This window comes from Conger conger, chromosome 11 (assembly GCF_963514075.1).
Source record: "Conger conger chromosome 11, fConCon1.1, whole genome shotgun sequence".
Taxonomy (NCBI): domain Eukaryota; kingdom Metazoa; phylum Chordata; class Actinopteri; order Anguilliformes; family Congridae; genus Conger; species Conger conger.
In genome coordinates, this window is record NC_083770.1 from 30671511 (window position 1) to 30686144 (window position 14634).

General features: G+C 41.2%; 2 protein-coding genes across 5 annotated transcripts in view; one reads left to right on the forward strand and one right to left on the reverse strand.

Moving 5' to 3' along the window:
- LOC133140340 (rasGAP-activating-like protein 1) overlaps positions 1–9684 on the reverse strand; it is a 33438-nt gene extending 23754 nt beyond the window's left edge. Inside the window, exons 1-6 of one of the 3 annotated variants that reach the window (XM_061260213.1) lie at positions 9522–9684; positions 9047–9312; positions 8332–8388; positions 6388–6501; positions 4512–4573; positions 1500–1629 (exon numbers count right to left, since the gene is read on the reverse strand). In XM_061260213.1, coding sequence (XP_061116197.1) covers positions 1500–1629; positions 4512–4573; positions 6388–6501; positions 8332–8388; positions 9047–9111 — 428 coding nt within the window. In that variant the 5' untranslated portion in view covers positions 9112–9312; positions 9522–9684. Of the gene's footprint in view, positions 1–1499; positions 1630–3144; positions 3361–4511; positions 4574–6387; positions 6502–7730; positions 7902–8331; positions 8389–9046; positions 9313–9521 lie in introns of those variants that run through there. The other 2 variants (XM_061260214.1, XM_061260215.1) reach the window with 2 other exon arrangements.
- Positions 9685–10030: 346 nt separating this feature from the next.
- On the forward strand, positions 10031–14169 carry dgcr6 (DiGeorge syndrome critical region gene 6). Of its 2 annotated transcripts, XM_061261411.1 has the most exons (6): positions 10031–10195; positions 10525–10650; positions 11440–11600; positions 11706–11806; positions 12817–12957; positions 13695–14169. In XM_061261411.1, the coding sequence occupies exons 2-6, from the start codon at positions 10541–10543 to the stop codon at positions 13773–13775; spliced, it is 594 nt and encodes a 197-aa protein (XP_061117395.1). In that variant the 5' UTR covers positions 10031–10195; positions 10525–10540; the 3' UTR covers positions 13776–14169. The 2 variants fall into 2 exon arrangements, with proteins under 2 accessions (XP_061117395.1, XP_061117396.1); XM_061261412.1 differs by having other exon boundaries at positions 10031–10650; positions 11440–11588.
- The last annotated feature ends 465 nt before the right edge of the window (positions 14170–14634 follow it).

Sequence of the window (14634 nt, forward strand, 5' to 3'; positions counted from 1 at the left end):
CACTCTCACCATCTCCCCCCTCACTTTACCTCTCGTTACCTCCCTCACTTCTCTCTCTACCACTCTCTCTCCCTCTCTACCATTCTCTCACCATCTCTCCCCTCTCTCTACCACTATTTCTCTCCCTCCCCCTCTACCACTCTCTCTCACCACCAGGTTTCAGTTGATCAGCTGGTCATCGATCAGCGTGCGTGACAGGCGGGCCGACCACCAACACATCACATTCCCTGATATCTTAATTTTCTTAACTTGTTTTAACTTTTTTTTTGAACAAAGGAGATCGTTGATTCAGCTCAAAGCCAAACTGCGTCTGCTGTGAGGGCTGATCTTGGCTCGCGCTCCCGTGTGGGATCCAAGGTTGTTGGCAGACGGGGTTGACACATGAGAGTTCGTAAAAGCAGAAACAAATAAAAATAAAATGAAGGTCATCATGCACGTTTGCACTGCTGAAAGCTGGCCAGGTCTGAGGAGAATCACCTTATGCATCTGTCTTTTTCAATGGCTGAATTCTGCTTTCACTAATGGTCTCGAGGCCCAATGAGTGGTCTTATATCCAGAATCAATCGCTCCATTGGTTAATCCCCGTGCTGCCAGGATTTGGTCTCCACCCAGCTAATGATGTCTACTGTTGGCTTCACTAATCGTATACTATGGGCACACATTATACTTTCATCTCTGCAAAGTCTTTCGCCATCCAATTAACCTCAGTTAGCTGGGTACATATTCTGCAATATCTGGAGAAAAATATGAAGCCTTACCACCCTGTAACGCAGGATTACCTTATCATAAGGTCAGACGATTTTACCCAAATCTACATTTTCAGTTGATAAATTAAAGCATTGTGGATATTACCAGGTCCAGTCCTCCACAAGGGAAAGAAACAGAAATAAACTTCATTGACCCCTTTAAAGATGTTAAAGGGATAGGTCACTTTATGGAGTTTTTATAATTTTTCAGCTTTAGTGTATTTTGTAATTGGCCTAGCCATTTCTGGGTGTGATGAAGGCTATTTTAGATACCTAAACACCTAGACAACCTGTGGGGTTTATAATGGCTGCTATACTGAGTTATTTTAAGCAAGAAAATACAGTAACTCTAAAACAGCTTGTAAACTAGAGTTATATCAAAGAAACTCCAGAAAGTCAACTATCTCTTCAAAGAAGTTGTGCTCATCTTGGCATTACACGTGCCAAAAAGGTTAAGGTAATGTGTGTTTGCCGTTTACTGTGTCGTGACTTTTAGTGAAATTACTGTAGTCTGTGGCTTACATGATACATGACTGGGGCCCGGAAGTTTGGTGCTTCAAGCCCCGGTGTAGCCACTAGAGAAATGCACAGCTATTGGGGCCTTGCTTAGTCTAATCAACTGTAAGTCCCTTTGGATAAAAGCATCAGCTAAAAAACGTATTATTATTATTATATTATAAGCTATAGGAGAGTTCAGTTATTGCAGGCACGCCCTGGTGGGCCAGGTGCAGAGTGCAGGTCGTGCACGCTCACCTGGCCTCGATCACATGGCACCGCAGGCCAGTCCGCTGGGCTTCCCTCAGCAGCTCCAAGGCAAGGTGGATCTCCCCCTGCACCTCCTCATCTGGGTCCACCCGTGTCAGGTTCAGCCAGTTATCCAGGCCTGAGGGTGGGAACATTGTAAACCTCTTAAATGTCAACAGGATGCACATCACCATTGTATTTCAGACACCACACTGTGAATCAGGGAAGAGATGCAAAGTGATGCAGTAAATTATATGTGCTTACAAACCCATGTTACACAAAGTTATAGCCACGCAATCATTGCCACTTGCAACCAAATGGACTGCTTGTTCAATCTATCTCAAAAATACATGGAGCTCTGATTCAACTCACTGCAAGACAAGGTGCAGCCTGTAGTGTAGTGGTTAAGGTAAATGACTGGGACACGCAAGGTCGGTGGTTCTAATCCCGGTGCAGCCACAATAACATCTGCACAGCTGTTGGGCCCTTGAGCAAGGCCCTTAACCCTGCATTGCTCCAGGAGAAGATTGTCTCCTGCTTAGTCTAATCAAATGTATGTCGCTCTGGATAAGAGCGTCTGCCAAATGCCAATAATGAAATGTAATGGCCATCCGCCCTGTTGTAGGGACTGCAACTGTTTTTCTGGAATCGGGGCACAGGTATGTGTCACGTGACTTGGTTCAATATGAATAATGAAGACGTCACCTAGGATGCGACATTTGCTCAGGTGGTAAGAGCAGTCATCTGGCAGTCGGAGGGTTGCTGGTTTGATCCCAACCCGCCATTCGGCAATCGCCATCGGTGTGAGTGTGTGTATTATAATGAGTGGATGAGAAGCATCAATTGTACAGCGCTTTGAATAAAGGTGCTATATAAATGCCAGCCATTTACTATTTACCTGCTCGTTTTTTTTTCTGTTTCCTATTGGTTAAAGTAAAATGTGTCTCCTGTTTGTTTGCCATCTATTCACCATCAAATAATTATTTATTAACATTCAACTACACACAGCATATGGATTACAATAAAAGGAATTGATGTGTCATTGGTGACTGTTATTTACACTCTTCTTGATTTAAAATACAAGACCACAACACACAGCATGTGATGCACATATACAATTTCTATCCTGCATAAATTGTTTTGAAAAAAGGGGGTCTCATGGTAGTCTCTTATTGGTCACAGGAGACATGAGGATTCCCATGATCCCAGGAGAGAGAAGCCATTTGCTGGTGATGTGAAGCAAGCAGAAATAACAGGAATTGGAGGGGGGCGACAGGAGAAGCTTCTCTGGGGAACAGCATTGACGTGCGATGCAGTGAGTCTGGTAAAAGCACCAAAAATAACTGATTTACTGGTACTATGCAGACTACACTTTTCTCTCTAAACCGTAATTTAAGCTGAACTTATGTTTTTTTATTATTTTATCTGTGAAATTTAACATTCACAAATTGCTAGAGTTATTAATTTTTCCCACTTTGTGGGTGTTTGCTGTGACTCAGAGAACCGTTGCCAAGATAAAAAAGCAACACTTCACTGAAGGTGTGGTAGCTCATTAGCTCAATTTAGTCACTTGCAATCCATATTTCTCTGCCGTTTTTCCTGACGGAAACAAATAACAGATTAACATTTAGGTGCACAGCAACTGGTGTATTACCCAATGTGTGGTTTTCTGTTTCATTGGAGAAAATCCTTTCATGTCTGTCCAATAAGTTTGCGCGGAATGAAGCAGCAGTAGGTTGTGTTGCCATGGCAAGGCACAACGTTTGAAGTGGAAGCTCAGAATGATCGTTACCAACAACATGGCTTCAACAGTATCACCAGACCAATGTGAACACATGTATGTAATACTACATGTACAGATAAATATTGAGAAAACTATTTAAGAGATAACATTTTAGAAGGTCTATTCATGTAGTATAAATATAAACTGTTCCACATGCACTACTTTCTGGTATATACTGTAGTATTTCAAAGAGAAATACTGTATGGTATCACTTTAATACACATCATAGTATAATGAATTTGTAGGTAGGTAAATCAAGGGGTGAAGAGGTTCCCAGTGGCTAAGATGACAAAATGACGAAGTGACCGAATACATAATACATACATCAAGCTGCTGCTACACTATGTGAAAATGTCAAAGCAAACGTTCAGGACTCCATCTACAGCTCATCTCATCCGTCATCCCACTCCATCCTGATAATATCCCATGATGCTCTGGGGTCATGGGAATCCTGCTCTGGGTGACCTTTTGTGCAGTGATGTCATATGGCACCAGCCTGGTTAGGGCAGAGCAGTGACCCTGAGCACAGCATATCAGCGTCACCGCAGTGCCACATGTCTGGGAAATAAACGGTCATGATAGTGAAGGCTGACAATGAAAAAAAACAGCTGTAATTTATTGCTAGACATAGTGAAAGCGCATATGTATGTGAAAGCTCCTGAGTGTGCACTTGTGTCAGTGCAGTGCTGACAGTGACAGTATTGACAGTTGTTGGCTATCCACATTTACATGCCTGCCACCTGGGGCCTGTTACGCAAAGCAGGATTACTGAGTTAGCTGGATAACTGCCTAAACCCCCTCAAATCTGGAACATGGACTGAAGTAAATAGAGCTGTTCCAGGTTTTTACTCTGGCTAACTGGTAATCCTGCTTCATGGAACACGGCCCTGTACCAGCTATGCTAGTTGCACAAAGGCCTACGGGGCAGTGACTGTGCAGTGTTTTAGAAGGATATTTGAGCTGGTGTTCACCCCCTTGGGGACAAAAACATACAATTTTCATTGAAGGAGAAAACATAAACGGCAAACAAAAAGTCGTTTTTAAGAAAAAACATATGTACATGCAGCTACGTACATTTACCTTTACATTTACCCTTAGAAACCTTCCATAACAAAAACTGCTAAAAAATGTATGAGGGATTCATGAAAGGTACAATGAAGTGCTTTGTGACGCAGCGGTTTCCCGTGGTTTGCAGGTGTCTCTGCCATGTGGGTCATTTGAACGTGCTGCTGTTGTACCTTTAGGCTGGGCTGCGATGGCCTCTTTGCTCAGAGAGATCTTCCCGATGACGTCATCGTGGCTAGCAGACAGACAGATTGAAAGACAAGAGACAAAAGAAACTTGAGATTTCACAAATGTAACTGCCAAATAGAGCTTTAATGTGATATGTGTGCACATATACATGAGACTACGTGAAGTATTATTTACACATCATTATTTACACAGACATAGTGTTAATAATATTTACACAGACACAGACATGCTGTGTGGTTGGTTCTGTGGAAATCCCTGGGTTCTTTTTAAACAAAACCTATTTTGAGTTGCAAATGGATGAACACTTAAATGACCATTGAGGTAAATCTCCAGTAATTTGTGAGAGAACACCCCTAGATGCCATTTATTGAGAGGGCGGGAGAGGGAGAGACAAGGAGAGGGAGATGGAGAGCAAGTCAGAAAACAAGAATATTTCATTTCCCGGTTTGTCTCAGCACCTGCCATGTTGACATTTATTTTCTATTGAGGACATGACAGGCTTTGCCCACAGCCTGAGTGACACACTGCTGTGAGCCACACACATTGATCCTGACTGCTGAGGCTCCACCCCCTCACCTGTGGCAAGACACTGACTGAAAAACATGTGAGCATCTGTAAAAACATTCAACCCAGGGAAGGCTGTCAGCCTTGTTTGTGTCATTTACATAGTATGTTTGACTACCAAACACCAGCCGTTATTTTTTTTATTTGTTTTACAAAAACCTTGAAATCAAGCCCAGGTTAGGTCTAGTCATCAAGCCATATGTATGAGTCACGACAAATGCGATCTGTACTGAGACATTCTAGAGAACAGCTTTTGGTGGCTCGTAAACAAGCTGAATACTGACGGCAATGGCCTGACATGTAGCTACAATTTTGTTGAGTGTAAGATGGCACCTAACAGCATAGTTCACCACATAAATCCATACAAACTAGTTACAGATCCAAAACAGGAGTCCTATGATTCAACACAGACAGCATCTATTTGAGTCAAATTGAGAAAGACACTCAGAGGCACATATGGGCCTGTGTGGGAGCAGAAGTGTCCCTCCCGCTTGACTGGATTGCACGAGTCGGGTCACGGACGCTGTGACTGAAGCGCAAATCCCTGTCTGCGGCCAGTCGCATTTACACAGCACAACTGCACTCATTCTCCGTTACACCTTTCGCACTGCAGGAAAACAATTTTAAGAATAAAGCATCGTTAATTCTGTAGGAGGGAAATTTGAAGCCCTTGTACTATGCATATAGCGTGCACATGCACACACATACAAACAGAAACACACAATACCCGAAGCCGAAGACTCAAAAACAAAAATGTATGCATTCCACAGGTATTGTTGACTGCGGCTATGTGTCCCACAGGGCAATGCCATAATTGGTCATAGAGTCATCCCGAGGTGGAGGGATCCTGCCAGGAAGGAATCCCCTGCCCAACTAAGTGCTGAGGCTAACAGAATGGTGGAATGAGTGTTCCACAGACAGCGTGCACAAGTACAGTACAAAGGAGTTTTTCCTTTGAGTATTTTTATTATTCTCACTTTTTTCAACAAATTCGTAGTCCTTATTTTTTTCGTTTCCCAAAATGTGAAAGGCCAATGATATTACAGAGCCTCTCTACTCACTGCAATGTCCTCCATCGATCTGGGAGCACACGTCTTCTCACTCGACAGTCTAGCAGCTGAGGCACCCAGTCACCGCTTCAGGGCAGTGTCCTGCGTGTACAGCTGGGCTGGCGCTGCTAATGAACCCGTGCAGTTGTTCTTACCCAGACACGGGGACCGTGCTGCCGACCCCCCTCCCCGGACCACTCCATGACCATGACCGCTGGATGCAGGGTGCAGGGTGCAGGGTACATACCCAATCGTGTCCTCGTCCATGACATAGAAGGACAGGGTGTGGAACCCCATGGGGAGGTGCAGGGTGTACTCTTCACCCCAAAATGGGTTGAGGTTCTTCCAAACAGTGGCTGTCCTGTGGAAACAAGCTCCAATCAGTGTCCCATTCAAGAATTGACAGATCGAACAGACACCTGATACCTGAGTACAGATAAGCTTTTTTTCCACAGGACTGTTCAAACATGGTGCGCAAAGCATTTCACATCAAGGCTCTATAAACAGACAATACAAATCATAACAGGAACAAATACAAATTGTTTAAAAAGGACGTGCATTTGACAGTGAAATATGTCGTTTTTAGGACTAATATATATGGTGAGATATTCCATTTACTCAAAGCTTGGCTTATTTGTATTTTAAATAAAACTTCATTTCTGAGAGGTGCACATTTGAAAAAAATATTGGACACTCTAGCTTTTCTAATAGAATCCCACCAGTTCCACCTGCACATCCTGGGGAATTAGGAGGCTGGTGCTGGATATGTGTCCTTATTGGAATCCAATGCATATAGACATTGATTTTGCAAGTTTGATAACAGGATGCCGATCAAAACATCCTCACAACGTGCCAGGGACTGAGTGGCATTGGGTTGGGAATATACTGAAGGCTCTAGGCAATTCAATCAGGATATCGGCAACACCAAATGTAGCAATATGCAGCAAGATGCATGAAGCATTATCATTATGTTTATTATGTTCCTCAATAAATAAATAAATAGTTACGTATCATCAATACAATTTCTGTTACTGTATTGGAATCCTGCTCCAACACAGTGGGAGGGATTTGGTATTACAAATGGTAGGAACATAATAATTCTGGAGCCCACTGTAGTTCCATACTATTAGGTGAAGAGAAACAATAGATGATATTTTTATGGAATCTCAATCATCTATTAAAATACAACAGACAAACATGCCATTTCCACTTTTACTGATCACTGGTTCTGCTTTCGCCTATACACACGGCAGTCCACAAAAAGTTTAGCTAATCCTATAACACAGGCTGTCATTCAAACCCCCCCACACAGGCACACACACGTAAGGAAAAGGAAAACAGGGAACCAATAACATCACAATTTGTTTTGAACAAGGGAGTCTGTGTTTGAACAAGGTCGGCAGTGGATTCGACAGAAACGCACCCTGTGTGCTCAAAGCCGGGACAGGTACCCAACCGTAACCACACACCATCGCTCCACACACACATGTGCACACGTACACACACACACACACACACAATTCCCCTCACCCCCTCCCATTTCTACTCCTGGAGCTCCCTGTAATAATTTATGCCCTTCTCCATGGTTACCTGCTGGTGTCTTTAAGGCAAGCCCTGGATCAGGTTCTCTGCACTTGTTGGCCCCATGCCGAGAGCTCTGAAGCCCAGATCACACACATTCCTGCCCCATCACACGTGCCTTCCAGCTCTGCAGGCCCTTGCCTTGCCACGCTGCACTCTGTCACTCCCCACAGCAGACCTCTGCTGCCCACGCAGGTATGACAATCACACACCATCCATTCTACTCAAACATCACTGCACAGTACAATTTATAAATACCTAGAGCAATTACCGTGCCACCCACATGCCCCTAGTTCAATATAAGAGGAAGACTTTAAAATATGAAATTCATGAAGAATGAATATACTATAAATATTTTGACCTTTCAATAAATATTTAATAAATCTCAGTTCAACAAGGTGCTTCTCAATACATTCTATATTGTATTTGTACTTGTTTAAGTCAAAACAAGTCTACTAGCAAGACAGAAATGCATGCATACAAATATTTAATAAGACTAACCATAGGCTAATTATGTGCAATATTTCTGTATAATCAATTACTCACAGGACTTAATTACAGAACTCGGGACTGCATTCAACGGAGATGACCCTGACAGTGTGACACTCACCTGGCTACAACCTCATTGTCAACTTTTACAATGCAGTACGGGTCACTGGTTCCAGAACTAAAAGAGACGGAAAATATAAGAAGAGAACGACAACCAGATCTGTCGATTAAAAACGTTTCAATTTCGATGTCGGCTTTTCCAACTTATACAATCTTGTTGGTAAGAGCAGTTATTGTGAAGTAAGTGGCTTTCAACTTGTATTTCACAGCTATTTCTAACTAGGCTATGTCAAATTCTGTCGGGGACATGAGGCTATTTGGCTACTGAAAGCTGGTCCGCGGAAGATGCAGTTTCAGCTGTGCAAAATAACCAAACGCCCCTTTACCTGCGCATTATTGGGAATGGATTTCAGGGCGAAACGTATCTTTTTGAAACAGCAGTTTAACAAAACTTTCCATTAGAGACATGGAATGTTCACATGTGCTCTACGCATCCAAAATATAAATATAAATCCAATATATTCCTTCATCATATTTATCATATTAATTTTGTTTTGCCAAACTTGTTCATTCCGTTTTATAATCTTGGCTACCTGCAATCACGAATTTCAATTTCCAAAGATTTATGCAGCAAAGAATTTGTATAAAGTTGTCTGCATTTGAATATGAATATAATTAAATAACGCAACAAACAAACAGTAGACAAACTATTCATAACCACTAATTGCAGTGTAAGATCTAACCTGCCTAATGTTAGATCTGTAAATAGAACTTACACATCCTTTGCTGGTAGATTCCTTCCTTCGACGATTCGGAAATACAGAGATGTGTTTTTGGCCATAACTGAATTGATATGACAAGTCCCAAATTTTAAAATTTCCCGTTTTCCCTGCTGGACTCTTCACAATGTAGTTCCCCACATCTGGGTTCTCCCAATTTCTCTCAATGATAAGGCGCATCGGCGCGTGGCACCCATGTCTTCACGCACTCACGGCAGCTAGCTGTGCTAGCGATTGAAGCAAGTCACGTTTCCGAATGATCTCTAAATAAAGTTAATGTTAGAATAATGTGTTATATGAAATTTATTTCCAGTATCCAAAATCAACAGACTAATTAGCCGAACATATGGACAGCGTTAAAGACTTTGACAAGTAATTCCCCTGGTTCCTAGCAAGGTCGCTAATTACAATTAGCTACCTGTTTGCCATTGATGTAAGTTAGCTACCTTCATCACTTCAAGGTGTACGTTACCTCGCCGGTACAGTATACCGATACAGTTAATTGGAGAAATTAATCCTCATTCCGTTTTCTTTCTAAAATTCGCAGGGAAATATCCGAGTGTTGTTCCATAAACCGTGAAGACATTAATTTGGATCAGAAAGAATAGTTTCGTCACCGCTATACTGAAGGCTTTGTCGAAATGAAAAGTGGCGAATAAACTAGAGGTGGACATCCCCTTTATTATGGGCAGCAGGAATCGCGCGGGGTTCATACAGTCTATCCATAGTGTTATTGCACCACCTGGCGCATGCAAAAAACAGTGCAATACTGTACTGTGAATAAAATACAATTCAATGTCATTGCATTTTAAAGAGGTTGTTATCTAAGTAGCAGTTTATGTAATACATAATACCAGTAGAATGCGATTTTCAAACATGCTGCTCATATACTCAAGAGCAAAGCGCATGTTTTGACGTGGTTGATACGCGCAGGCATATTTAAAGACGACTACCCTACTCCTGGTTAAGGGTCCTAATTCAGGAATAAACGCTGTTGTTGTGAAGCGAGCGCGATGGGACTAGATTGCTAGCAAGCTCGTTTGTTCTTTAAAATTGAAATGTTAATTTGATGGTAGCCTATCATAACGACCTGGAAGCTTCCGTGCTAACGTTAGCTCGTGTTTTACTTAGCTAATGAACAAGCAGGTAACAGTTAACATTACAACACTAGCTACCGTATAAATGAGCTCTGACATGAAGTTAAAGTTAGGATATTAGCTAGCTAGTTAGCTAACTTAATATCATTGGGTGCCTGTCTGACGTTTCACAGACTAAGTTGGCTTATATTAGCTAACATTTATGATTTCGGTGTTGAACGGTCAAAAACTCCCACTGCCAATCGCCCTGCCTTACTAAATAGTTAGATGTAGCCAAATCAGTGTTTAAGCGTTCTGCCTTTAATTAAGCAAGGTAACTTTCTATGGACCTGTAGACACAAATTGAGTTTGCGAATCTGAAATATTTATCTCTGCAAGTTCAAGACACCACTAAATGGAGGGCTATGCCGGGGCATACGACGTGCAGACTGACTCTACAAAACAGCAGGAGAGGCACTACTATCTTCTGTCTGAATTACAGGCGCTCGTGAAAGATTTACCGAGGTAAGAAAATTAGCTGTATGTTTTAATAAAAGCATGCATCCTTCGCGAAAATGGTGACAGACTCTCTAAACCTAAATACGAATTTAAAGTCAGGTTGCTTTCTCTGTTATTAACGATTTATATGGTACTGGATACAGACGTTGGGTTAATCCTTTATTAATTCCCTAGGGGAGTTTGTCACCAGATAAATGAAGTAACATGCATTCTTAAAACTTTGCTTTAAGCAATATAATTAGTACGGCTACTTGCATGTTCTGGCCGGCATTCTTAATATGGGCAAAAGACACGAACATGATAATTACTTAATCCTTAATGCTTAATCCTTAATACTTAATCCTTGCAGCTGTTGTTGGATGAAACAGCCTGTACTTTTGTACAGTAAAAGAACGGTAATTGTAACTGAGAATCCATGGATATTGTGTTCAAAAATAAGTAACACTTCGGGTCAAAAAGCGTTTGTTGCTGCAGTGCATAAGTTTAATATACGAATAATGACACCACTTCACACAAAGGAAATGTTCCCAGATTGTAGAAAAATGAGTTCTTATTATATTAGATTTATAGAACGTAGGTGACTTGAGTACGAGAGGTATTCAGTGTTTCTTTGAGTGTTCGGACTGAGACGGTTGATAATTGATGACATTGTTCAGTCAGTCTCAAATGGCACAAGGGGAAAGGCCAGAAATATCTCTGGCACTGTGGGATCTGGGCTCAGATTGGGTGCATTTAAGGTATTTTCTGTCCATTTCTCACCTGGCTTTACCACTGCCACTTCCTTTTCCTGCCCAGCTCCTTCCAGCAGCGCCTGTCCTACACCACATTGAGTGACCTAGCCCTGGTCTTGATCGATGGGACAGTGTACGAGATTGTCCACGGCCTGCTCGACATACAACACCTGACAGAAAGGAACCTTTACAACCAGAGGCAAAAACTGCACGGTGAACATAGAGGTCTGTGTTTCTTGTGATGTATGCTTTGGAGGAAGGTGGCCTAGTTGGCTGCCTTTACCTTATTTGTGACATTACACGGCCTTTCTCTGTCATTTTCTGGACCAGTACTCAAGCAGGAGTTGGCTCGGAAGCACAAAGAAGCCCTGCAGACCTGCAAAACGCACAACTTGGCAGTTATGAGAATGAGCCAACAGGGGGAGACAGAGGTATGTGAAAACAGAGGTGTGGTAGTAATTTAGGTTATTGGGTAGGGTGAAATGACTCTGTAGATCACTGCTCCAATTGTTTTACAGCAAGCTGGAATATGAAAGGCACATACAGTACTGTGCAAAAGTCTTAGGCACCTGTATAACATTCTGTACAGATAAGATTCTTTCAAAAATAATTAAATGAAAGGTCCTAAATAAACGTACTGTACATTTTACATTACATTTTAGTAATTTGGCAGAATAGTTAAAAGCTGAATCAAATCAATATTTTTTGTGACCCCCCCCCCTTTGGCGTTTAAACTGCATCACTTCTCTGAGATAGCCAACGCTGTCCTGCAGTTCTAGAAGACAATCGGCAGGGAGGTTGTTCCAAGCATGTTGGAGAACTTGCCACAGTTATTCTGCACTTTGGTTGGCTCCTTGCTTCTGATCTCAGAGTGCCATAATCAAGTTTTTATGTAAAAACTAGTCAATTGCTTACAGTGATGTTACTTTTTTAAATTAAACAAAGACAAAAATGTCTCTAAAATTTAAATTAAATGTTTTGGAAATATTTGGAAATCTCAAATGTGTTCTTTTATACTAACACACACAAAAAAATAAACACATATGTAATAAAGTCTGGATTGTCTAAAACTTCTGCACAGTACTGTGTTTTGATTTGTTTCAAATGCATTGGTAATATAATAAATGGTATAGTACAGATCATACTATGGTATAGATCATCTTCAAAAATACACAATGAATATGTACATTATGAAATTTCACCGTGGCTATGCACACTGGAAAGTGCACTGTGCACTTGTTTTAGAAGTGTGCCTGTAGTATTTTATTTGTCCCATGCTAATAAATAAGTAAATAAATTTAGTAGTAGGCACATAATCAGTACCTTCCGCTTCCTCATCACAGCTGTTAATTTTTTAAAAATGTTTACGTACACGCATCTATTGTGAAGTGGTGAACTCCAGGCCTGTAAATGTGTTGATGCTCTCTCTGTGTCTCACCAGGCCCTGGAGCAACGGGTGAGGGAGGAGCAGAGAATGATGGATGAAAAGATTGTGTTGGAAATGGACCAGAAGGTGGTGGACCAACAGAACACACTGGAGAAGGCTGGCGTCCCCGGGTTCTACATAACCACCAACCCTCAGGTGCTCACCTTGTACCGTGTGCTGTCCTGCACTGCACTGCACTGCACTGCAACTTCTTAGGGCAGTCACAATTTGCCTGTGAAAACTCTGAAAAGTAATATGGCTCCTGTGATTCAATGACAGAGGGACATTGATCTGTAGTCTCATGCACCCTTTCCATCTCCTTTCATTGATATTATTGTTGTATGTAAGATGTTGGGTCATCCAGACTCCCACTGCCCAAAGTAAAGTCAGTCAGGAAAATAGAATAGAAATGGAATAGAAAAGAGAAGAATGTTTGGAATTGCCTGTGCATCTCCAAAAATGTAACATTTTAGAGAGATTTTCTTTCCTTCCTTCCTATCTGTAAAGTAGGTTGATCTTGTCTGTCTTTCTGTCTTTCTGTCTTTCTGTCTTTCTGTCTGTCTGTCTCTCTGCCTGCCCTGGCTTGAGCTTGATTTTTCATGAACACTGTAAAAATAATCTGTTGGGAATCCTGTTCATGTTCCAGTATCTTCCCATTTTCCTTCACCATTACACCTTGAAAATGTTTGGCCAGCCACCTTGTTTGGCCAGCACATTATATTGTATTGGGATTATATTTTTAAAAAACATGGATTTATTTTATATCAAGATGCAAGTTTGAGTCAGTCAGTTTTTCCCCAAACTCATTTCCATGAGCCTCCTGGTAATCTAATGTGAGCTAGTTTTATGTGCCAGATGGGACTGAGGAATTGTCTTTCTCCCTGTGTTTTTAGGAGCTTACCATGCAGATCAACCTGCTGGAACTTATCCTCAAACTGCAGCAGAAAGAGGGGCAGTCTGGGAATCTATCCTGACTAAGGGTGAAGTTGAACCATGAGGTGTCCACAAAACCACTGTTCCTTTATTTGCTGATCCTGAATATCCTGTTCTTACAGTTGCAAACAAGGACCCTTTTCTTCAAAGGCAGAAACGGAGCTCATTTGTGTACTCGCGCTGCTTACACAACTCAGTGGCGAGGATATCTGTTTGTGATAATGTACATAAATAGTAATATTTTGATTTACGCATTATCAAGACAAAAACTTTTTTTTTCGTAACAAGCATTGTTTGAAGCTAATGAGAAATTAGAAAATATGTTAAAAGCTTTTTTTATTATTTGTGATGTATGATAATGTAAATGTATGCTAATAAAAAATTGTGTTGAACAGGAAGACATACAGTATAATATTAAAATATACTTCATTTTGAGCTGGTGCATACATTTGTCAGTTCAAAAGGAAAGTATCAAAAATAGTACCATTTTTACTCCCTTATGAGAGCGATTGTTCATGCAAATAGCATGCACAACTTTTCATTTGGAAGGTGCACTATGTACGCAATCTTGAATTAACGGCAGGTTGAACTTGACTTCTTTGCCTAGCTTTTGCATTTAACTTCTAGTTCACAAAACAAACTAGAATTGGCAAATAAGGAAACCCAGGCACTGATGTCTCATAATTACCTTGTTTATTTAATTTATTTTTTATTATTATGAAAACTGCAATGCCTCAAACCATAAAAATACTACCAATTCCCTTTGATTTGTTGCATTTTAAAAACATTTACCAGAGTGCAGCAATCCCCTCATTCAAGTTTTTATTTTATTTCATTGGAATTGGAACTGCCAATGTCAGTCACGTTAATTTAAAGCATTCTTTTTTAAAATACGACAAA

Bases quoted from the DNA above. Each gene is read 5' to 3' on its own strand.
- dgcr6 (XM_061261411.1), top strand. From the start codon at position 10,541: ATGGAGGGCTATGCCGGGGCATACGACGTGCAGACTGACTCTACAAAA. The intron at 10,651-11,439 runs GTAAGAAAATTA...TTTCCTGCCCAG, and splicing joins CTCGTGAAAGATTTACCGAG to CTCCTTCCAGCAGCGCCTGT. The intron at 12,958-13,694 runs GTGCTCACCTTG...CTGTGTTTTTAG, and splicing joins ACATAACCACCAACCCTCAG to GAGCTTACCATGCAGATCAA.